At 41.8% G+C, this 24,978-nt stretch overlaps 1 protein-coding gene across 2 annotated transcripts; it reads left to right on the forward strand.

The window, feature by feature from the left end:
- The first annotated feature begins 10,342 nt into the window (after positions 1-10,342).
- FAM110C (family with sequence similarity 110 member C) lies at positions 10,343-22,256 on the forward strand. Of its 2 annotated transcripts, XM_030555536.1 has the most exons (3): positions 10,358-10,426; positions 10,538-11,697; positions 18,160-22,256. In XM_030555536.1, exon 2 carries the CDS (start codon positions 10,572-10,574, stop codon positions 11,655-11,657), a length of 1,086 nt encoding a protein of 361 aa, XP_030411396.1. In that variant the 5' UTR covers positions 10,358-10,426; positions 10,538-10,571; the 3' UTR covers positions 11,658-11,697; positions 18,160-22,256. The 2 variants fall into 2 exon arrangements, with proteins under 2 accessions (XP_030411394.1, XP_030411396.1); XM_030555534.1 differs by having other exon boundaries at positions 10,343-11,697.
- The last annotated feature ends 2,722 nt before the right edge of the window (positions 22,257-24,978 follow it).

The raw sequence follows: 24,978 nt of genomic DNA on the forward strand, positions 1-24,978 counted from the left end.
ACTCCCACCGACAGCAAGAGAGATGGAGGATTCTCAGCATATTGACATATCAGGCCCATTGTGTTCATTTATCCACTCCCTTTCCAGCTTCCTTCAGCAGAGTGTCATATTTCCATCTGGAAACGATGGCACCACCCTGCTGATAGTGAAGCTATCAAAATTGCTCCTTAAAGTCCAGGTCATCTGGAAAAAATGCTTGCTAAAGGTGCACAAAGTATAGGCACTAGAATGACCAGTTCAGAATCTTGTGGTGTTTCATGGCAATGTCAACTGGTGCCTTCTCATACCAGCTAAAGGGGAGGACATCTGACCACCCCATGTGTCTCCTCCCCACCACACCCCCAGCCTGGGGCTGCCTCACTATTCCCATCCTCTCCCTGCCCCTCGTTACCTGCAGGGAGGGCTCCTTTCTCCCACTGCACCAGCTCCCCACTCCCCTTGGCACATTCAGCTGCTCTCCCTGACAGCCAGGCCCTGGCAGGGAGCAGGATGGAGCCATTCCTGGTGGCTGCTCTGTGCAGTGTAGCCAGATGTCTGGGCAAGAGCCTGGCTGGGAAGTGGCGACAGCCCGCTCCCTACCCGGGCTCAGCTTCCGTGAACATGGACCAAGCATGCTGGGGGGGGGGAGGGGGGGCTCCAGCTCTTTCAGCCGATGTCCCTGGAAGTCGAGCCTGGGAGTGGGGAGGGAGGGGGGCAGCTCACTGTCACTGCCACTGCCAGGCGCTCTCCCAGGCAGCTGCTGTGCTGCAGCAGGCAATGTCCCAGCGGCTGGAAGAGGCTCTGGTCCCACTCCGTCTGCTCTGACTCTGGTCCGACCCTTCCACTCCCCACCTGATCTGACTGCTGGGGAGTAACTTCATCCCATGTGCCCTCCCGACACATCGCCTCTTGTAATGTGAAATGCAAATAATTAAAACATCCCGATCAATCACTTTTCTTCACACTACCCTTCAGCCAAAGGAACACAAAGATTACAGCTGATCATCCCACGTAAAATTACATATACACTCATGGGTGTTTGTGTGATAATGATGAACGTTTGAAATTCTCTGATTATACAAAAAGTCACAGACACTGTTCCTAAACAAGAGAATTAAATACATTAAACATTTGTTTATGAAATGATAGGAAAAAATGCAATGTAACCATGAAAATGTGGTGAGGTTGCTTTGTTGGTGTTAGTCATTGCATGTGTGTGAGAGATCTCTTAGCTAACTATAAAGCATGTTATTGGAGAAGGAAAAATATCAGACAATCTAAACTTGACATAACATAACCAGCCAGGGTCACAAAGAGATGAAAAAGAGGGTCATAGAGAGCAGAGACAAAGTTTACAATAAGATCACAAGGAGGGTTACAGTAATATGATTGGATGGATAGTCAGCAAGATATATGTGTACATACATTAATTCGGTTAGTTTTTAAGGATTTTCGGTAGTTATTGTTTGTTGGATATTGTTTAATTATTGTTTATGAGAAATGAGTTTCATTATGCCCATGTAAAACTCTCCCTGTGGATTCAATTAAAAACTAAAAAAGCTAGAGAAGGACTTTTGTCCAAAATCTGTGCACACCGCTAGAATACACGGATGTTATGTTTCACCCTAGAGAAGACTGCAGTTCAGTCGTTGATTAAGTGATCATTATATATTATCTATCTCATTTAAGTTTGTATATCACTTGGCAATTTTTGTTATGAATATTATTACTTATGTATTCTGTGTCCAAAAATGTTCTAGGATCTCTGCAGACAAATAAAAGAGACTCACTAGCCCAAAGAGCCTGTGATCTAAATTAAAAATGACACCCAGTGATAGTGACAAACAATGGGAGCAAAATAAGGAAATGGGAAGAGGAGGATACAAAAATCAGGTGACATAGTTACTTGTTAGGTTCACATCATGTTCTGCAAAATCTGTACAGTTTTTTATATTCCCTTTCCTGTTTGTATCTAAACTGTTCCCGCATTTTCTAAACTTGAAGTGATTTTCTGTTTCATTACTAAACAGACCCCTTACAAACAATCCATACACCCTTGTGTGTTGTTTTAAACTATTGCATGTGTTAAAACCGACTAAGCCCCCACTTCTTAGCTTAAGAGCTCGTTTACACATATTTCCTATCTTACTTCACCACCAACCACCTTAGCCCAGATCCCCAACCCAGGTGACTGTAAGCCTCTCATCCTCTGATATCTCCACATCTCTTCCATCCCCAGCAATCATGTCCTTATTTCAGTAAGTAAGTATTTTCATTGCCCAGAAATGAGAAGTTTACAAAAGTTACTCTTGTTATCAGAGGCCTTGATCCACCTTCATAGAATCATAGAATATCAGGGTTGGAAGGGACCTCAAGAAGTCATCTAGTCCAACCCCCGCTCAAAGCAGGACCAATCCCCAGACCTTGAAGTCAGTGGAAAAATTCCCACTGATTTCAATGGGTTTTAGATCAGGCCCAGAGGCTCCAAGAGCCACTTCTTCCTCTTCTTTCACAGAAGCCCTTCAACATCATATTGCCTCCTGTTCCAGCATTCATCTCAGGCTCTCTGTTAAATAATAAAGAACTTCTGGGGCTATTACCTCAGAAAAGCACAAAGTTTGTTACTCCTGTTTTATTGTCCCATTTGAAATAATTCTTTAAAATGTAGGTTTCTCTTGTGTAAGGTAACAAGTGACTCAGGATCACCATCTAGCCACAACATGCACGATGCTGAGAAATAAGTAGGTGTGGTGGTTGTTTGCTGACAGTAAAGCCCTGATTTGATACTGAATACTGGAACAGACATGAACTATTAATATCTTTAGAGCTCCCAGGCCTCTCCCATTGATGGCCTCCTCTTTCGCAATCAAGCAAATGGGATTTGCATGTGAATTCTTACAATGTAACATTCAAGGATTAGCTGGACAGCTCGGAGCACCTTGGAGTTGTACCTTCTGTGAACTTTAATCTTTTATCATTCTTTCTAGCAGAGCAGCACAATAGTGGGATCCTAGGTGGTACTAGTCAGATGTTTTCCTTACTAACTTGGAAGGTTGCTCTCCTATTATTTTGTCAGATGCTTGAATTGCACCTATCTCAAGTGAGGTAAAGTAGAACAAGGCAAAACATCTTAACAGATACCTCCTGCATAAGTGATTGCAGGATTGGAGTCTATTTCTTTAAAACAAACCTGGACCACGATGCCTCTGAGAAACTTGACAACCCCTAATATGGAACAACTTTTTGATCCTATCCAGAGCAGTTGCTGTTACACCAGTAGGATAAGATCTGCCTACATCTGTGCTTTTGTTTAGTGTAATGGTTGCAACATAAACCTAACAAGGCTTGAATACTCAGGCTTAAGCTTATTTGTTTTGTATTGCTCTGGAATTTATATTATTATATAATAGAAGAGATGAGCCATTTTACACTTGTTATCCAAAACATTATTTAATCTTCTGAGTCAATCTGATTAGGGGAAGTCTGTTATCATTTGCCAGATGAATTCTTATAATGGAGGGAGAAAAATAGACTGTCCTTCTGGAGGCAATAGAAAACAGGTCTTTTCAAGTCATTTCTTCTCCAGCTCCACAAAGTTGAGGGGATGTTGGGGTCTATTTTCAAAGCACTCACAAATTGGGAGGGAAGGGCTTTAACTAGTTTTGTTAAACGAGGTCTGTTTATACTACATAGCAAACTATGTCAAGGTATCCAGGTATAACACAGCTGTGCCCAGCCCTGACGTGGTAAAAGCATGCTCCACTTTGTAGTATACCTCTACCCCGATATAACGCTGTTTTACCGCATTAGAGGTGAAACCGCATTATATTGAACTTGCTTTGATCCGTTGGAGTGCGCGGCCCTGCCCCCCCCCCCGCTGTCTTACCGCGTTATATCTGAATTCATGTTATATCGGGGTAGAAGTGTATAAACAGGAACTTAAGGGTGTTCCCAAACTGATCTAACGTCTGGACTTCACTGGGCTTTGAGTCAGACCCAGAGTTATTATTAGCATAAGATCATGGCCTGCTCCACTAGGTATCTTGAGTAGAGTTCAGGATGTGAGGAAGAGTTCTGTGAAAGCTTCTCTCTTTCACCAATGGAACAGAAGTTGGTCCAATTAAAGATATTACCATGCCTACTTTGTCCAATATTCATTTCAGATCATTTATGCCTGTCGCTGAGTCCCCCTTCCAATTTCTGGGTTAAACAATCACAATTCTTATTTAAAAAAAATATTTTCTCTCTGCTGTTGCTATGTGAATGACTCCAACACACAGCAAGGGAAACTGACAAAGAAACTGACTGTACAGAGACAACTGTACAAAATGCAGTTAGAGGCACAAAATAAACACTGAAAAAATATATACTCCTTTTTCTCAAAACTCTCACTTCTAGTAATGTTAGGTGTTACTTGTGGCAATAGTAGGTAAAAATGTTCATCAAGAAGGCATTTTAAAGTGATAATACAGAGTTTGTAAGCTATTTTGCAAAGCCATCTTAATTTACAAGAAAAACATAAGAAGGTTAGTTTCAATTCAATCTTTATAGATTAGACAAAGAAATAACTATATGCTAGCCATGAAATGAAAACACTGTAAAGATAGTGAGAGGTGTTACACATTTCTAACATATGCTAGAAATGGCTTGAAAATAAATCTGAATTAAGCATTAGTCAATCCCTACAGATCTTTACAAAGGCTAATTAATTAATGTTTTGTGAAAAAATTGTTATTGTTACAGGAAGCTCTGGAAATCTTAGTCATGAGTGAAAGGGCTTCACACATTTCAACTTTATTAAACATTGTGCTCTGCATTTGATATTTGTAAACATCATTGTTACAAAATAGCTGCTGGATATGGAGCTGATGGAATGTAGCTCCACATTCCCCTCTGGTTTAGCCTGAGGACCATGCTGGGTGAGCTAGGTGAGCTTATTCACTAACCACAATGTATTCAATTTATTTTATTTAGCCCTTCTTTTACATGCATGAGCTATTCATAAGCCAATCACGATTTCCCCAAGATTTGTTTGTGATTTGTACCTGGCCAAACAGTTCTGAAATTCTAAATTTTGTTTTTCCAGAATTCTTCTTTCAAAACTTCTTCCAGAAAAGTTGTTCCCATTTTTTGCCCACCTCCCTTTTAACTGTTGGTCAAATACTGTGGTTGAACAAAGATCTTCTGGGTTACCTATGAATTGAGCACTATGACTATATGTTATTTGTTGTGTGTCATGCCATCTCCCCCACAGGTCCCCTAGGATATAGGGTATATAAAAGGATATAGTTAATGTAGGTGACATCACTGGGACTCAGGAGACACTGAAAGGGTCACCCCCTGCTGCTGTCCAGTTCCTTTCTACTGTCCAGCTTCTTTCTACTCTCCTATGGATCTGTGGGGCCTTTTCTAGACCACTCCCAGGAAAGCAGAGAACTCAGTCCCACCTGATCAGTTGGTGGGCAAGGTGCTTGGGCCCTCAATCCCCATGGTCTCGCTCCAAGGGTACAGATGTGGTTACATTTTTTGTTTAAAATATAAAGTTCTGGTCATCATTGCAAAATGGGAATGAAATAAAGATCGAAGCTCTGACCATAAATCATACAGCCTCACTGACTGCAAAGAAATGAGGACTTCCATTCCCATTCATTGGCTGCAGGCATTATGTAAACAAGAAAAAAGGCAGGAGTAATTGTCTGAATATGCATTCATTCCCCACATCTTGATTTCCTGACTATGCCAATATCACCTTGTGTAGTGATCCTCCAAGGTCTCAAAGGCTCTGTCTACACTGCAGCCTATGTCGGCAAAACTTATGTTGCTCAGAGTTGTGAATATTCCACTTCCGTGCATGACATAAATTACTCTGATGCTTATGTTCATGTGCACAGTGCTATGTCAATGGGAAAACTTCTAACAAAGATTTCTAACCAACTCTTAAATCATCTGTAATGTATATGATTCACTTTACCCATTTAATAACTCTCTTCTTATAATCTTTAGTTTGAGTTACAAAAGGAGTGGCTACCAGTGTGGTTTTTGGGTGAGATCCAGAAGTACATATTGATCTGGGGCAGGGGGAGGGTGTCTGGTTCTTTGGAACTGGAGAAACCTAATAGATATGATTTCTGGTTTTAATAATCATTTACCACAGAAGTCTGGTTTGTCTGCGTGGTGCATGAGCAGCTAGAGGGTGTGACGGGGGCTGTCGTGGCTCCATAATAATTAGTACAGTATTTTGGGAGTACACATTTGTTACTGGTTTGGTGAAATCTTATCAGTGGCAGATTAGCTACTGGGCCAACAGGCCCATGCCCAGGGGCCTTGGCCAATTGGGGGCCCCTGGAAAAATGGGTGCCCCTGCACTCAAACCCACTCCACCCGCCTGCCCAGCACTCCTGCGGGGCAGAGGGGGAAGCCCCCATGCCCCGACCCCACTTCCCAGGCAGGCACAAGAAGCCCCTTGCACCTCGACCCATCTCCCTAGGTAAGGACGGGAGGGGCCGAGTGGGGCAAGCTCCCACTCTCCAACCCCAATTCCATGGCAGAAGGGCAGCAGCAGGGAGGGTACTACAGGCAGAAGATGTTAGGAGGGGTTGAACACCCAGGGCCTCACAAACCCCTAATCTGCCTCTGAGTCTTGTGATAGAGTATACCACCAGTCTGGGGTATGTGCCCTGTATTCTGGTAATCTGACCTGAGATCGTTACTCTTGGCTGTGTCCCTTACCAGACAGTGTGACAATTGGCTCGTGATGCTATCCATTTTCATCAGCAGTATTTACAGCGGTGTAATTGGGAGCAGAATCTGACACATCAGCAGGGCTGGTTGAAAAATTACAATTGATTTTCCAGGGACATTTTCCAGGACAAATTTTCAGTTTCTCAGTGAAAAATTGAAACATGAGACATTTTTGGATTTTGAAGAAAATGTTTTTGGTTAAAAATTTAACTGAAAAAATGTTCCATTTTCAGTAAAAATGCCTGGGGCATGCTTTTAGTACTTTTTATCAAAACCCAGAAAATGTCAACCATCTTTTTACCTAAAAAAGTTTTAATTTTTTTATTAACTCTATAGATTTACATGTATTCTCTACTGATTCAAAGGTATTTGAAATCCATGGAAGCAAGGCACTGAGGATCTGCAACATAATGGTTATTTCTGCTAGTAGTTCTTACATAAAACAAGGGGAGAAGAGACTCTCCAAAACTTTACAATTGCTCTGTCAGGAATTGCTTAATCACCTCACTCATCTTAACATCAGTATGTATGACTTTTGTCTTTGTTGTTAAAATGTGTCTGTTTCACAGTGAGCCTCAAACTATCAAGGAAATAAAAATCTAAGTCAATGTATGGGCCAGAATGAAACCTGGATCTCATCAGTATTAGTTCAGCAAATCTAAGTGGTTTATTGTCAAGCTTAATTGTGAGGAGAAATTAACCTTCTCAATAAGTCTAACCTTCCATGGCGCAGCTGAATAATCATTGTAACTGGACAGTGATACTTCTGTAGGTAAAGAGCTTTAATAATCACATTTACATGGTCATTAATGGTGTTTATGTTTTTATGGCCAGGGTTTTTTATTTGTGAGGGCATTCTTTTTTTAGCCTAGCAGTTATAGGAGTCAGCTATATCTATGTTTCTAGAAAAGAATGTCTTTATAAAAAAAATGACTTACGTATTTGCAAAGACTTTGTTGGAAAGTATCTCAAAGCACCTTACAATCCACGGCCCCTGTTCAGAAAAGCATCCATTTCAGAAAAGCACTTCAGATTTTGCTTATAGTTAAGCTGCTTAAATGTTTTGCTGACTAGAGATGGACTTAAGCATGTGTTTAAGTGTTTTCTTGAGTCAGGACCTATATGTGTAGCCACCTTTAGTGTGGGAAAAGACAGTGCATAACTGTGTCAGGAGAACATGTCTGCTTGATGTCACTATGTTTGAGTCTTTTGCTGCTAAGAATATGTCTTCACTGCAGAGTTAGCCCGAGCTCTTCCCGACTGTTACCTCCAATGCCTTCTCCAACCTGGGCTAGCAGGTTTGTCTGAGGTCATAGGCTAAAGACCAAGTCAGGCTTTCACTTGGGTTGGCAACCCACACACTTTGCAGTGAAGATGCAGGCTAAACCACTCCAGTGCCAATAATCCTCCAATGCTTTCCTACAATTTTCCCCCTGCGCTTGGAAGGACAGACAAGTTCTCTCACAATTCACTGGGGAAAACAGAGTGGCTCAGCTCAGCTTACTGCAGCACTAAGAACCATGGGATATGACCATGGGGCATGTCTACACTGCAATAAACACCTGTGGGTAGCAGTGTCAGCTGACTCGAGCCTGCAGGGCTCAGACTGTGGGGCTATAAAATTGCAGTGTAGAAATTTGGGCTCAGGCTGGAGCCTGGGTTCTGGGACCCTCCCCCTTTACAGGGTCTCAGAGCCCAGGCTCCAGCCCAAGCCCAGACGACTACACTGCAATTATATAGCCCTGCAGCCCAAGCCCTGCAAGCCTGAATAAGGTGACACAGCCAACCACAGGTGTTTGATATTGCACTGTGGACATACCCTAGGAGTCCTAGCATACCCTAGAACACAGCATCAGTGTGGACAGAATAACTCAGGTCTGGCTTTGCAGTGTGGCTGCTCACACCTGGGATAGGCTAACCCAGGTACTGATCAGCTGGGCTAACTCTGTGGAGAAGATGTACCCTAAGAGGAAAATCCTCAGGCCATTGTTCATGATGAGCAGCTTGGGTGAGTGCTGAGGGGAAGGGAGAGAAAAAATCCTCGCCCTCAATCCGTACAGCAGCTGCAGGGCAGTTCATGCAGTTCTAACACATCCTTTTGGCGGGGAGGACAGAGGATTCCTGTAGCAGTGGACAGAGCCTGTGGCCTTAGCCTGCCCAGTGCATGCACGGAGCCTCCACAGAGCTCATCTTCATGCTGCACAGTGTGCCCCATATTCTGACTCCCCAATAAAAATTTCTTTATGTAGCAAACTGTACTGGCACCAGTGCCTGGGGACCCTCTACACACAGGCTAGGACAGGATTGCCCCTAAAAGTAATGTTGCAATTTCTAAAGTTTGGGGCAGAGAGCAACCATCTACCTTCTCCCTTTTTTGTAACTGATGGTGTATCCATCACACTTCTAGTGATGGCAAAATGATGATCTGAGTCAGTCTTTCCAAAAACATTTCTGCACTCTAATTCCCAATGAAATGATTCACAGAAAGAACCTTGTTAGAAACAGGTGTATGTACTTTTTGTAGGCACTATTCGATTTTAGACAACAGGCAGATCTGTAGGTGCAAATGGCTTGTGCTTCCAAATTAGGGAGCTACTTCTCTAAAATGCCTGGACTAGTACTTCTGGCTCCACTTTAGAGTTCAGCTCCTTTGAAAATCTGGCCCACATTTAATGGCAGAAAAATGATGGAAGATGAAATTAGAGCTGGTGTAATTCCATAGTATCTCAAACCATTTCACCACCCACCCTCCACTCTGCTAGTGCCATCCACGAACAAGCATCTTATTGATATCAGTGGAATGTTAGGATGTTCCTGGTACATTCAGCAGTGCAGCAAGTGCATTTACCTGTATGTGCCTGCAGAGTTTACTACATGACTTTCACAAGCCTTTCGGTTGAAATCTCAAACAGCAAGATGCTGAATTAAATTTCTGCATTTTTGAAGCCAGAATGCGCTCTTTACTAAAAAAAAAAAAACACTAAAAGAACCCCAACCTTTAATATGGGACCCAGAAAGTCCTGGTTTAAAGGCTTGATTGTGCAAGGCACCAAGTATCCCATCAGAGGTGTTGCGTGTGGAGCTGAGGGTCCTCAGTTCTTCTCAGGGACATGCTACACTTTGCAGGATCAGGCCCTGTATCTTCTTGCTTATCTCAGGGGGCAGGCACCAGAGAAAATGCCTGAGGTAGATAAGGGAAATATTTTGAATAACAAAGGTTTGGAGCTTATAGTTCTAGGTACATGTACAGTACAGGTTCCACATAGTCCTAGAGATGCCTTCCTGGAAGAAACACAACTCTGAAGTTTTGCTCCCATAAAATCCAAATGTCTGTAGTGGCCACATTTGTCTTAGGAAGACTCCTCTAGTGTTTTGACTCAGTCATATTGCTGGAGGAGGAGACTACTGAAAGCATATGCTCATAAACAATATTTTAATTAGTGCTTGTCCTTGCTGGAGGCAATGGAGTGTTGATGGTCTGAGCCATTCCTCTAACGTCAATGAACCAGCTCACTGGTGATGTCAGTCAGGCCTTCTGCACTCAGACCTGATTGGCTATGTTTGGATTGCAGGGGCCGGCTTAGCTGTAAGGTGAATATGCAAGGAAGCCGCTGTGTGGAGGTGTGTAGTCAGAGAGTGTTAGCAGCAGACACAGTCAGACAGTGAGGCTTTACTGAGGCTGAGGAGTTGTTTTAATCTCTCCTAGGTAAATAAACAAACCAGCAGCAGACTTTGGAATTTGGAAAGGCTCACTGGGCACTTACGCAGGAAGAGTGCAAGCTGCAGATTCCATAGAGTGGCTTTTTTTTCTTTCCAGAACTGTAAGTGGAATAAGTGTACCTGAAACTGATATGCCAACTGAAATCTCTCACGCCGTAAGAATGCATGCCATCTCGGACTTCCCTTTGACAGTGCGACTCCTCAACAAGGGGCCAGAGTACCTTCGCAGACAGATGGAGGCAGGCACCCCAGGCAGGAAAAGTGCTGTGGAAAGACTGGCAGCTGATAAGGCCAAGTATGTAAAAAGTCAGCATGTAATCAGCACTAAGCAGGAACCCGTCATCGTGCTCAGCTCAGCCTCAGAGAGCAGCAGTGAGAGCTGTTCAGTGGAAAACAAAAAAATCAACAAGGACTTTGGCGGAGGGAAAGGCACAAAAAACTTGGAGCCAACTAAAGCAATGTATTCCTGCAGTGCTCCCCTGGAACCTGATCCACCCATTGCGAGGCGCAGCAGCTCCAAGAGGCAGGTACGGCCAGACTCCCTAGTGATCTACCGCCAGAAATGTGAGCTTGTGAAAGGTCAAAGCAATGAGAGGTCACGAGGAGGCCTGGTGAGGCGGCTGTTCCAGGGATCCATGAAGGAGAAGCTGCTGACCTCCCCTGAGATACCCAGCATAATTGGGGAGGGCCTCACACCAGAAAGTGAAGAGACAGTATCCACCAAACATGCCGCCAATGGGCCAAACAGCCGTGTAGGTGAGCACGCTGCCCCTGCAAACACAGAAGCGCCAGCTGTTCCTGAGCATGAGGACTCCTCACAACTGACAGTTGCACCTGATGAGGTCAAGGACATCAGGAGGAAAGGGCTACATCGCTCCCAGTCTGATATCAGCTCTCGCTATTCCAAGTCTTTCTCTGAGTTTGACACTTTCTTTAATTATTGTGGCCTTGAACCTGAGGTAGTGGAGGATCTGGGCAGAGAGAACTTCTCCGTGATTTCTGACAACGTGTCCTTCAGGATCCGCAGCATCAGCGTGGCAACGTCCGAGAGTGACTTCACAAGGCACAGTGGGGACGATGGGCTGTTGGAAGAAGAACTGACTGAGCAGGTCCCCAGCACCAGTTCAGTGATTGAGCGCAATGCTCGGATAATCAAATGGCTGTATACTTGTAAGAAAGCCAAGGAAACTAACAACATGCTACGAGAGCTTGCGTGAAGGCTTCTTTCAACATGCTTTACAGCCTGGTAAACTCAAGGTGTGTGCAAAGCCCAGCCATGCCCATTTATATTTATCTTTTTATTAAAACACTGTTGATTTATCTGAGTTTATGTCTGTTCTATGAATGGCAGAAACAAGCTGCTTTCTGCACGTAACATTATTATTATTATTTATTATTTGTATTACAGTAGCACCTATGAGCCTAGTTTGGGGGAATGGAGTTCTTGCGAAACAGGAGTCTGGGGTATAATAACAAAAAAAGAGACAGAAACGTACTGTACTTTGCAAGGTTGGATCAGACCCCCGAATGATAGTAAACAGTCAGGGTTTACAAGGAATGTCTGCCCTTTGCAGTCTCCTGCTTTGTAAATGACTTGTTTTCACCAGTTTCTGCTATGTTAAACTCAAGACAAACCCCAGAAAAATTATTCAGCCCTTAACTGTAGGGAGTAAGATCAAACAAACTGAACTGAACCATTCGATGTTTAGGGGTAGTCTGTATTTACTCTGTAGTAGTACAATTTTCCCCTCCCCCACTCTCTGTCTCTCTTTTTCCCACCCCCTTTGCCTGCACTTAAGTACATGTAAGCAGCCAGTAAAATAAGGTTATATCCATGCTTCTTCTAGAGATCCCATTCTCACAGAGCTTTCTGCCTTGGCAATAGGAGTTTGCTCCAGCTGACACCTGGCTTTTCACCAGCTCTGCTGGGACGTGGGACTGCTCTTTCTGCTTACATTCATTGTAATCAGTCTGGCTCTTTTGACGCTGGAGAACTTTGATGGCTTTGCCCACATGACTGTGCTACTGCAATTCAAGCAGCAGATTGTGGAAGTCAGTGGTGTGGTTTGTTTGCTGAGTGGGGCTGCTCCGATATTTAAAAACTAAAACAATGAATAAAAATGTGAGAGGCTTTGAAAACTATTACTTCACATAGAGAAATGGGCCAAATGCAGCCCTGGTGTAAGTGAGCATACTTCCGATTGACTTTTAATAAGAGCTGCACCTATGCCTGGGATAAGAGCTGCACCTATGCCTGGGGTGAGTCTTGTCTATTGGCAAGAACCATTTTCCTAGGAACTTTAGTAGTGATACATTACATGCAAATTACCCAAAGTAGCCATTATATGAAAATTGTACTGACCCAAGCACATACATCCCTTAGGCCTTGGACCTCTTACACAGTATTATTTTGAATTGTGCTAACTGATTCTGCACATGATGGGCTACATGGGCCCTCTGTGAATGTATCATGTTCATAATCTGTGTATTAAGAGGACACTAATTAGCCCTTGGCCAGTTGTTTGAAATGAGTCCATGTCTTATCCAAAAGGGCATAGATATATAATGCCTGAGTCGATTTCCTAGGGGATCAAGGACTGGATCAAGATTTCTTCTGGTGCATCAATTTTACAGTGGTACAAATCCACTGTCTTCAAAGAAATTAATCCCAAATTACAGTAGTGTATGTAGGAAGTGAGTAAGGCCCTGTGACTCGATCCTACCCAGTTGCCTGGGGGCTCTGCGTTATGAAGATGTTGGGATATGCATTAAACATACTCACTGCATCTCCTGACATGCTAACAGGGTGGTGGATTCTAACTTGGTTGTCTGACAATGTAGGGCAGTAAAGAACCTTAAAGATGCAGCATACAGTACCTACTAACTTCTGACAGTTCCTAACGAGGAATATACCTTTTAACACCATGGAAATATATTGGGCTGAGAAAGCATTCTAGAAGGCACAAGATGGAAACTTGATACAGATTCTGTTTAAAAAACAGGGCCTTTTTTAGAGATGGATAAAAAAAATTCTGGTTGTGAATTTTTTGTAAGAAAAATAAAAAATGCATTTTCATGTATATTTTTCATAGAATTTGTTTGTTCATTGAAATATTGAAAACTCAAAAAATTAGATTTTTGTCAAAATAATTTCCACAAAATATTTTTGACCAGCTCTAGAGTGTGCCTCCAGAATAGGGACAGTTGCCATGTGTAATGCTGTCAACCCACAGATATGACACTGGGTGAGAGCTCCATGCCTGAATTCAGTCGCAGAGATGAGAAGGTTTCACTGAGCTGAAGAGTTTCCCTCCCTCACCCTCCAGAGCTGATGGGAGAGGGAGGCACAGAAAACAGATGGTGGATGTGAGGGCTCATAAAAGTTTCTGCAGCTGTGAGCCTTACACAATTATGAAGGTGGGGGCCTTTGCCCACCTCCTGCTACTGGGTGCAGGAGTCTGGAAACAAAAGCAACTGTGTAAAGGGAAACAAGAGATGTCTGGCTCTAGGATCTCTTTGCCACTGCTCTTGGGGCCAGCTATGAGGTTGCTCTCCTACTAGAACTGTGGTAATTCTCATGGGCCATGTGGACCTTGTCAAATGGGAGAAGGCTGTTGGGCCTCTTCTTATGTATTTGTTAAATGCTATCAGTGCGTTCAGTGTTGCAGATTACACAGGAGACAGATGGTCCCTACTCCAAAGAGCCTACAAAGCAGCTAGGCACACATCATAGAAAGATCTCTGGCAAAGGGTGCTGTAAAGTATGGAAAGCAGGAAGTTCATTCACATGTGCTCCCTGCCTTTGCAGAAACTCTGCAGCTCCCTGGTGCAGAGTCAGGTGTTACCTTTTTCTCCTTCTGCCCTTTGACTGACCCATCACGCAGTCCGCATCTGAGGCCTTAGGTGCTTTTGCAGCCAAAGAGGCTTTCTTCTTGACTGGCCCCTTAATATTTGTCATGTTAATAATCCACAGAGCAGGACTTTAGATAATTTATACTTCTGTTGCATTTTAGAGGGGCACACAAAAGATAGACAGACGCAGGGACAAAACTGTGAGAGGTTTTTCAAAGACAGTAGTTTTTTATGTACATGAAAGTACTGGGTTCTAAAATGTAGCATAGCAGATTTAAGATGGATTTAAAAAAATAATATTCTGATATTACAATGGCATACTAATTTATTTTCAAGCTATCCAGGGTCAGATCTTTAAAGGACCTTGCCCAAACATGTGAGTGCAGTTCTGTGCCTACATTTGTTAACATAATTATCTCAATTGCTTGTGCAGATGGTGTATTTGCATGCCTAAGTGGACTTTTTCAGCCTGATTTTTTTCTCATTTACAACAGTGTAAATCAGTGCTAATTTTATTAAGTTAATGGTATTAAACTTGCATGGACCTGGTTTGTATAAAAGGAGAATTGGGCAAGTAGCTACCTAAATAGCCATTTGCACATGCAATGGCTCAATTTGCACATACAGCTAGGGCAACTTCACATAAATATAGACACATACATGTGTGCAAATGTTTTCATGCTTCTGTCTTTAAAAATTGTAGCCCACAATTTTTCTCATTTTAAGATGGAAGATTAACTTTTAAACTTTGTTTCCTTAATGTCTTTTGATAATGGTCTGGGGAAAAGGGAATACATAGGAAGTATACACTAGACATTTTTAAGTAATATCATTAATAGTAAAGACAAAGAAATTCAAAGTATTGATTGACACTCCATTGTGACTTTGAATTATAGGCAGTTTTGTAACATATTTCTTCTTATCCATGTAGGCACAGGGTTGTTTTTTGTTTTGTTTTGTTTTGTTTGGGACATGGTGTCAAACACATTTAAAATTCCTTAATTGCTTTATCTTTGAATTTGTATCACAATTTTAATGTTGCTTAAACATAATTGTACATGTCTTTTCATGTGTTTTCAAAACAGATCTTTGTATTGGAACAGGACAGGAATTTAGGAGGTAGGACTTTTGTTATTGACTCTGTCACTGACCTGTTGTCTGATCGTGGGCAAGTGGTTTAACCTCTTTGAGCCTGGCTTATGTCCCGGAGAAATAATACTTCCCTACCCACCCCAGGGCATTGTGAGATTTTAATCATGTTTTTAGATTGGATGGAAGACACATTTGAAATGCTTATTGGCATTGCTTTCTGTTCCACCTAGCAGTTCAGGGGATGCTGAAATATGTGGGTACCATGTGAACATTCGTGGTAGCAAATGTCATCTACAGTGTCAAGCCCTTCCATGACTGACAGGAAATAAAAATGGTTCACTGGTCTCCAACAGTACATATAAATCCTTAACACTTTCATTCATATTTAAGAACTGGCTCTTTTTTTTTTGGTACTAAGGTTTCTGTACAAAAGAAACCCTTAGCAGGATGATCTTCTGTACTAATTTAAACCACAAAATCTCTGCTTATAACTCATCATGTGTTTACATAATTGGTTAATCAGAAGATGAGCCAGCAGAGAGACAAATTAACCACTCACCTGCTAAGCCTTAAGCCTAGGCCCTGTGAAGCAATGCAGGGAACTTCCTGAAGTGAAGCAATGCATCCTGGCTTTCTGCAAATATTGGATGTGATCCACAAAGCATACAGAGACATTTATTACAAGCATTACTGATCCCTTGAATTTTCAAAGGCAAAACTAATTCACATAGGAATGAGTGTGACTAGGACATAAGTACTCTAACTCTCTTGGAAATAATATATATGGAGAGACAAACCTAGAATTGGTAACAGATTACTTGAGTAGTAGAGTGTGTTTATGTGTGTGCAACTCTGGTCATATAATTTGCTTATTTTTAGACAGGGAGTAGAAAGAGATTTTAACTGCTGAGCCTGACATCTGCTCAGTCACATGTCATTTAATTGTATTTAATTACCCAATGAATGTGTCACATAAACAGTTCAAAACTGATGCTATTTACAGCCCATGGTTTAACAGAGTAGGAGAAAGACCTGTATGAACTGGGTATCTCAGGTATCTATTGGTTAAAAACTAAATTCATAGGCTAGGTATGGCCATTCTAACTCTAACAACCTAGGGACCATGTGGCTGAGAGTAGCTTTTCCCTCAGCTGTTTTCCCAGAAATGATGCCATCTTGAGTTTATTTTGAAATGATATTCAGAGGGACATACTCCATTATGTCTTCCATCCCAGGCAAATATTTTGGTACACTGTGTTGGTGCAGTTTAGGAAACTCTAGTCTATCAGGTTTGTACTGTAAACCTGACTTTAAATATATAGGGACAGATTTTCAGTGGGTGTATATCAGTAAGGAAGCTATGTTGATTTCCACCAGCAGAGGAGCTGACCCACAATTAATGAAAAATCAAGGAAAACCCAACAACGCTGATTTTAGGCCACTACTCTTAACAAACCTATTGACTGTCTGAAAACTCATCTACAAATATCAATGTACAGTGCCCAGCACAATGAGGATTCGGGCCTTTTGGAGTAACCATAATATAAATATTAAATAATAAATAAGGCTGAATTAAACAGTTATCACCAGACAGTCAGTGGAGTTGACTCACTGGTTCTGAGACAGGTTTTTCCTGCAAACCCACAAGCTAGCTTCTTTTCAGTGCTGCAGTTATTTTGACCAGAGACCATCAGGTTTGGTGCAAAAAATGCAGTGCTCACAGGATATTTTTAAACTGCAATCCAATCCAACAGCTGACTTGGATTTGTGGGGTCAGGCTGTGGGGCTGTAAAATTGTGGGGAGGAGACATTCAGGCTTGGACTGCACCCCAAATTCTGGGAACCCAAGGGGGGAGGATCACACCACACAGACATCAGACGGACAAGCTGAAAATAGAAGCTAGCCCTTCAGCTCCCTTTGGCCTTTGTGTAGACGAAGTGCTCAGAATTTATCAGCTGTGGGCACATGGAGGCTGATGGACTAGACCTAGCAAACCTGCTGCATGGAAACTAAGTGCTTTCTTTGCCTTTCAACAGCCTGCTGTTTGGAACTTTTGGACATATTCCTTAAAGCACCTGGCACGGCCTGGCCTATTGAAATTGTTGCACCATATTTTAAAAAAGACAAAAACCAACAAAACCCTGTGTTCATGTTTCCTAGATTCTAATGTTCATTCTGAGTAGAACAAGTTTTTTAAACTGCAGGTTTTTAATGGGTCAGATGCTCCTATTAATATTTTATATTCCTAGCTTAATTTTTCATGAATTCTGTTATGACTGGTGAAACATTGCATAAATAAAACAGCTACTCGAGACATGAAGTGAAATAACACATTTGTTTTAGCAGGATGATAATTATGAAGCCATGTTATCTATAGTTAGCCTCAAAATAACCCAAAGGTAATTGACTAGATTTTGCCTAGATAAGCAGCATTATAAAGTTACAAAGTCTTAAAGGCCAAATTCACCAATGGCATTAGGAGGAGCACAACCCTATTGGCTTTCAGGGAGTTTTGCTTTAATGATGGGTATGGCTTTAAAAAGGGGGTGAATTGAACATCTTTGCCTCTGATTGTAATCAACATTACGCAGTTCATATCAGTCCTGGGCTTCAAAAGCGTTTCAAAAAAATGCTCATTTTTAGTGTGGGTTTCTCAGGAAAGGATTTGATTATGTTGGTAGTAGTTGTAAGCAGTTGGAATGAAGTTTTAAAGCTTACTCTGTACCAGTATGATGTATTAAGTGTTTTAAGTAGCACTTTTCTTTCCCCCTTAGAATGAAAACATTCCCTGAGATGGCGGCTCACTAAACAGGACACAGACAGATAGACCCACAGCAAACTCTTCTATCATCTGGCATATGACAAATCTGTGCAAATTTATCAACTTCCTGTTGCCCTCCAACCTGTCTGCAGGCTCACTCTTTGTCACAAGCACATGTGTGTACAGAAGTACAACAGCAAGAGGAAGTTACAAACTGAGACACAGGGAAATTAAAGCTTCTAGAAGAGCAGAGGCAAGTTTAGGTGCTAAAATATCTGGTAATATCCAGAAAGAAGTCAGTGCATCAGGATGTCATCCTAAATCTGAGGGTAGGTTGGTGTGGCATGTCTGGCTCTGACTGATGGCGAATCTATCAGCAAGACCGGGGAAAGAGAAAGTGAGAACTAAGTGGCAATGACCTCTAGGTCAGGCATTTCTTGGCAGGGAGGCTCCACCTATACTTCCAAAGAAAGTGTGTTAACAGGACTTTAAACCTGGCTCACATTGACATGATTTCAGCACACTGCCTGGCTGGTGACAGTGGACCAAACATGACAGTTTTATAAACAGTATTTGAAGCCAGCGGTACACCAGATTCCTTCTTAGGGTTGTCTAGATTGAGGTTTAAGGCAAACTAGAGAACCATGTTCTCCAACTAGACCAGGCTGTTAAGCCAGTGGGGATGAATGGCTAAAATCATGTTTCACATATGGTCTTGGGCATAGTCCCAAAGCCTAGTATGACACAGGGAAAGTAAATCCACGTTCCATATTAGACAGGACTCTTTGCTATAACAGTGCTCCAGCATAGTAAAATGTGTAGTCTAGGTAGGCCCTTAGATTCTTTTTATACTACATTTCAGACCCTGCCAGCACATGGTTGTCTGTAATCTAACACATTTATTTTTGTACTGAGGATGGACAACATGTTCATTGACTCATGTTAGGGAATAGCTTCACAGCATATGTAATGTTATGGCTGATTAGCAGAATCTATAATAGCATTGTCCTATCTGCATTGTAAACAAGAAGGCATGTTAGGACACAACTGCAACATACCGTTGCTGAGATTATTCAACTTGTAGTATAGACTGCACCAGGCTCATCATAATTGTTATGACAACTACACCAACTCTGCACTGGCCAAGCAAACTTTATTTGAACTGTGGTTAAACACTGTTTAAAAATAATTTGTGTCACTCAGTTTGATTGTGGATGTAGATGTGAGTTTATGGCCCTTGGCTATGCCTCAGATTCTTAGCCCAGTCAGTCATTAGTTATCAGAAAATGCCTTTCCCTGAGTTATTTATTCCTGATACCATAAATCACAAAGACAGGGAAAAAATGAAGTAAAGAACAGATTCTGATCTTAGCTATAGCAGTGTCAATCTGGAATAACTGAACTGATAAAAAGAGATCAGAATCTGGCCCTATATTTCAGTGTGCTGAAAGGTTAAAAGTTGAACCACAGGTTACCATGGCTATAGTGTTCTGTTTACAGCACTGGACTGTCAGACCTGTACTGTAACAACTACAGGAAAATCAGACTCCATTCTCAACATTCCATTGGGGTTATACATGGTAAGCAGTCAATCAGCCCCTTTCAACGATTACCTGCCATGCCCCCACCCAATAAAGTGAACCAGACACAGGCATAAGGGAGAAGATGGAATGAGCACCTAATCCGCACGTTTTACACCTTATAAAAGACTTAGTCTTGTAACATAACTATGAGAGAGAGAGGAGAAGGACTGAGTGATGGCATTTTTATAGAGCATTCACTCTAACCATAAGAATCAAATATTTCCTCTTTTAATTTATTCAAACATTGTGAGCCAAAACACTCCACTTTAAGTGCTATTTAATAGTTTTTAGTTGACTTTAAGTTCACAATAGACTTATGAGTCAAGTTAACCTTATTTGATTAAGAAAAACATACTTGTCACTATTTCTCACCCCCAGTAGCCATTTGAGAATGCAGGGCCTTTGTCTATATTGGTTTAATGTTACTTCACATACACATATCTTAAGTTCTCTCTCTCTCTCTCTCTCTCTCTCTCTCTCTCTCTCTCTCTCTCTCTGTAAAATAACATTTCCAAATAAAGTATTTATTGAAGCTGCTCTACACAGGGGACACTGAAATGTTTGTATTAGTGAGACATACAGTTTAAGGTCAGAAGAGACCAGCAGATCATCAACTCTGACCACTTTTTTATCACAAGCCACCAACACCACCCAGCATCCATACACCAAACCCAAAAACCAAATTTGACTGAAATATTACAGCTTACAGGAGAATAGACTATTATGTGCCACAGGCAGAGAATGGGAAGGACCAAGGGGCACCAGTAGCTACTGTATACTTAGAGATTAGCACCTTCAAAACAAATAAGCTAAGTTTCCATTTTGATTCACCATGGACTACACCATCAATGCTAATCTGGTAAGAGTTATCCACTGATGCGCAGTTGTTTAAAGGGAGACTGTAAAGATTGATGTCAGAAATGTGACCCACTGTAGTCTTATGCTCAGTTTGCAAATTACCGTACATGGAATTATTTACATGTTTTGTCAAAAGCTGTTGAATACTTTTTCTTGGAAATATGGATGAACCACAGTAGGCAGCTCAGAACTCATGAGAAATCCCATAGCTACAAACCAGTGCACCAACACAATGGGGGTGGTGGGAGGGCAGGTTTTTACAAAGATTTCTGGTTTCACTTTCAAGTTTCCATTGGGTCTGTATCAGAGATTGTAGTGAGATAAATTGGCCATGGACTTTAAATAATAGAACGAGATATGTAAAGGACTTAGGTGGGATTCTCAAAAGCACAGACAGTCATTTGATTCTGTCCCTATTGAAGTCAGTGGGAGTTTTACCATAGATGTCAGTGGGATCAATTATGTCAACACTGAGCATTTTTGAAAATCCCACCTTTGGTCTTTATGAGCTACTTAATGGAGCTGTGCACCAACACCAGAACAAATGCATCTGGCTTTGTTCAGCTTTGCATGTGAGAACCAAACTCTCCGAGGTACCATAAACCTCAAAGAAGATTTGCCCAAGACTTTTCCTTACACCTAATAAGCTATGAATTCCCCTTACCTCTAAGTGTCTTCTGGGAAGATCAGTGATCTGCCCTTTTCCACCTTACCAGGAAAGAGGACAGCTGACAGTCCCTTTATCCCCACATCTCTTTGGAGTGGACATCTTACCATGCTCTTCCTGAACAGTGGAGATTAGCACATTTTGTTCAGGTTCTATTGCTGCTGTTACTTATAAAGCCTTTTGCCTCATTCTCGTGCTGACCTGCCCCATGATGATGGGAAACCCAATGGCTACTGTTGGCCATTGACTGTCCTTATCCTTCAACAAAAAACTCTTAAAATAAGGAAGGGATGCACTAGGAAACTCATCTATTTCATTATGAAACTGGTGTGTTTTGTAAGGGGTTGCTCAAGTTTTGTTTAGTGCTTTTGGGTGAAATCCCAGCCCAACTGAAGTCAATTGGATTTTTCCATTGTCTTTAATGGGGCCAGAACTTACTCTTTATTTTCATGCAAACATAAAACTAGGATTGAGGGGAGAAGATCACAAATTAAACCACTAGTTTTGTTTGACTGGAACCATGCAAACCAAGACAGCCACATTGGATGCAACCCTATTGTACAGCTTAATTTTAACGGTCCAGTTTTTTAAAGCTAATATTATCACTGTGAAAAGGGACAATGTCCATAGTTTTAATTTAACAGGAAAAAAGGTACAAAGTCTGCTTTTATGGCTAGAGCCTGGTGTTTACAATTAAGACATCAGGTGTAGACTATGATCTCTTCAGTATATTGTACATAGCCATGTACAGGAATCTATGTAACAAGAGTGCAGATTGCTCTATATTATATATACACATTATAAATCCTCATGCTTCAGGACATAAATCAACCACTAATTGCTAGTTATTCCATCATTGTCTGTTATGGGGTTTCTTGCACCTTTGTCTGGAGCATCTGGTCCTGGGTACTGGTCTGACCTAGTATGGAATTATCTAGGTTTGTACATTTATATTCTTATAAAAAAACAAATCTGTATTTTATTTCATTGCATACAAATAAAAAAAATACATGACTGAAAGTTTGTAATTCATTCTTGGCAGTTTGTAGTTTTATTTTGTTTGCTGTTTACTGTTACTATAGTTTTTTTAAAACTCAGACTCCTTGTTACATGTTTAATTGCTCTGGGACAGCAGCTTCTTGTGGTGGTGAGCAAAGCTTTGGTTTGAATAAACATTCAAAGGTGCAGATGATTCTCGGAAACATACCCCAATCCCTGCTTAAAGAACGAGGCAGGAAATCTCTTAAGAAGATCTCTCATAAAACGGCTAGTGGGTTCTGGTATCAGTAAGTCTGATATCTACAGAGCTAATCTTTCTCATAATAATTTTAGCATTCCCATTTCAGGGCAATGGTTCAAGTGGCGTAACATTTATTTTTAAAAGCAAACAAAAGGTTTTCACACTAATTAGGGTTGCCAACTTTCTGACTGAACAAAACCAAACAGCTTTGCCCCGCCCGTTCTCTGAGGCCCCTCGTCACTCACTCCATCTTCCCCCCTTCTCTCCAGTTGTGTTCTTTCCCCACCCTCACTCGCTAGCTCATTTTCACAGGGCTGGGGAGGGTCCTTTTTCAGCCAGGTGTTCAGTTGAAAACTGGACATCTGGCAACCCTAATTTTTCTACATTTGGTTTTGTTCAGTCTCAAAAACTATGATGTGCCTCAGGCAATATTTTACAGCCATTACCCTCAGACTCAACTACTGGCCAGAACATTGGGTGTTTGGGTCCATCAGATAAAGCTCTATCTGAGGAATATTACTGAGATAATTTTGTTTTAATGGATTCAGAGAGACAAACTAGATTTAATAAATGTGTGTTTTGTGGGAAGAAGTGAAATAATGGTTTGTAAAGGGAGTTTTTGCGGAAACCGATACATACTCAACCTAGGGTCTCAGCATCATTTGCCCTTCAAACTATTAGACAAACACCTGTCAGGGATGGTCTAGATAATGCTTAGTCCAGCCATGAGTGCAGGGGACTAGACCAGATGATCTCTCGAGGTCCCTTCCAGTCCCACGAGTCTATGATTCTATAGTCTAAACTTCTTAGACCTGGCCTACACTTGTGACAGGGTGTAGCTTGTGTGTGGCTACATGCAACAGTGAAAGGCTCCTGTAAGGGGCAGCAGCAGGAACCTGCCAGGGCCTTCCCCTGCTGCCTCCCCCCTACCAGAGCCTTTCTCTGCACCTGGAGTCTTTTACCGAGGCAGAGAAGGACTCCAGCAGCAGGAAAGCAGTAAGACACTACACTGCTAGAAACAGCAATGTAGACATGGGAAGCACTTTTGGGGCATATAGAGAGCGGTTTAGGATATATACTCTAGGGTTTAGACATGTATTGTACTCTGTTCAACTCGCCAAAGCAGTGCCTTAGTCTGCACTGCTATTTATACCCCTGCTAGCTCAGTGTGCAGTGTCGTACACACCACAAGTGTAGACCTACTTATGTAAAAGTAGTGTCACTGATAAGTGTTTGAACACAACCTAGAATTCACTGCTATGCAGCCAGTAGAATTAAGGTTTTTAGCACAAAACAGAAAGCAATTTTGGGATCATTGAAATGCAATCCCGCTCACAAATCCTGGGCAGGGAAGGGAATTCATGCTTTTAACTTATGTATAGGACAAACTGCCTTAGCAGTCTGCAACTAGTATTCTAGTCTCAGGGCTGAAACAACTGTTCCTGTACTTTCTGAGGTCCCAGTCCAGCAAAGCAGTTAAGTACATCTTTATTATATTAGAAGAACCCAACCCTACAGTCCTTTTCCACCTAAGTAGGCCTTCCTCATGCAAACCTGTGAAGTCAGCTGGACTACTCTCAACAAATAAAGATTTGCAGGCTCGGGTTCACAGATTGCCCAGTGTGAATAAACAGTCCATTTAAATTTCACAAATTACTCATCAAGGTGCTCTTCTTTCTGCTCATCTGTGAACAGCTTACCAAGCACAGCTGTTGAAAAGAGAGCCTGTGGTGATTTTACAGCTGAGAACAAGACCCTTTGCTGCAGCTTTACACAGACTGGAGTCTACTGAACATCAGAGTGTATAATATCTTGAAGGGCTTTTCACAAAGCATTCTCTGTAGCTCTGTGCAATTGCCACTGACAGACGCCCTAGCACATAAGTGACTTACACAACCCTGCAAAGACAAGCCTCATAACACAGTTTCTCTCTTGTTTAAAAAATGGTGCCAAAAATACTTTTATGTTCCCCTCCTTACTTTAGTATCTGAGCACATTCTTTAATACAGTTATCCTCACAATCACCATTTCCTGCCGCGAGGTAGGGAATTGCTATTGTTCCCATTTTACAGATGGGAACTGAGGCCCTGAGACTAAGTGGCTTGCCCAAAGTCATACAGGAAGTCTGTGGCACAGAATGGACTTGGATGCAGGTCCCCAAAGCCCTAGATGAGAGCTGCAACCACTGGACCATCCTTCTTCTTAGTTTTATTAAAACTCTTCCTTGAAAGAAAATGAATACATTTTTAAATTACAGGGTTAAAAAGCTTGGCTACTTCAAACTAATTTTTCAGCTCCAAAAAATAGATTTGAAAACGCTCTCCCTCCTAGAGGTTCACCTACTTTTAGTTCATACCATCTCCTACACTACACACACAATTAGGCAGTGGTGCTTTTCAGGCAGCACTGGCAGATGAGCAAAGTCACAATTTCTGTTTCTCTTTGGTCACTCTATTGTGCTTTTCCCCACTGTTGCATGCAGAG

The sequence above is a fragment of the Gopherus evgoodei genome, chromosome 3 (genome assembly GCF_007399415.2).
Source record: "Gopherus evgoodei ecotype Sinaloan lineage chromosome 3, rGopEvg1_v1.p, whole genome shotgun sequence".
Taxonomy (NCBI): Eukaryota; Metazoa; Chordata; order Testudines; family Testudinidae; genus Gopherus; species Gopherus evgoodei.

What these genes read in the sequence shown, in the direction of transcription:
- FAM110C (XM_030555534.1), top strand. Translation starts at nt 10,572, where the DNA reads ATGCCAACTGAAATCTCTCACGCCGTAAGAATGCATGCCATCTCGGAC.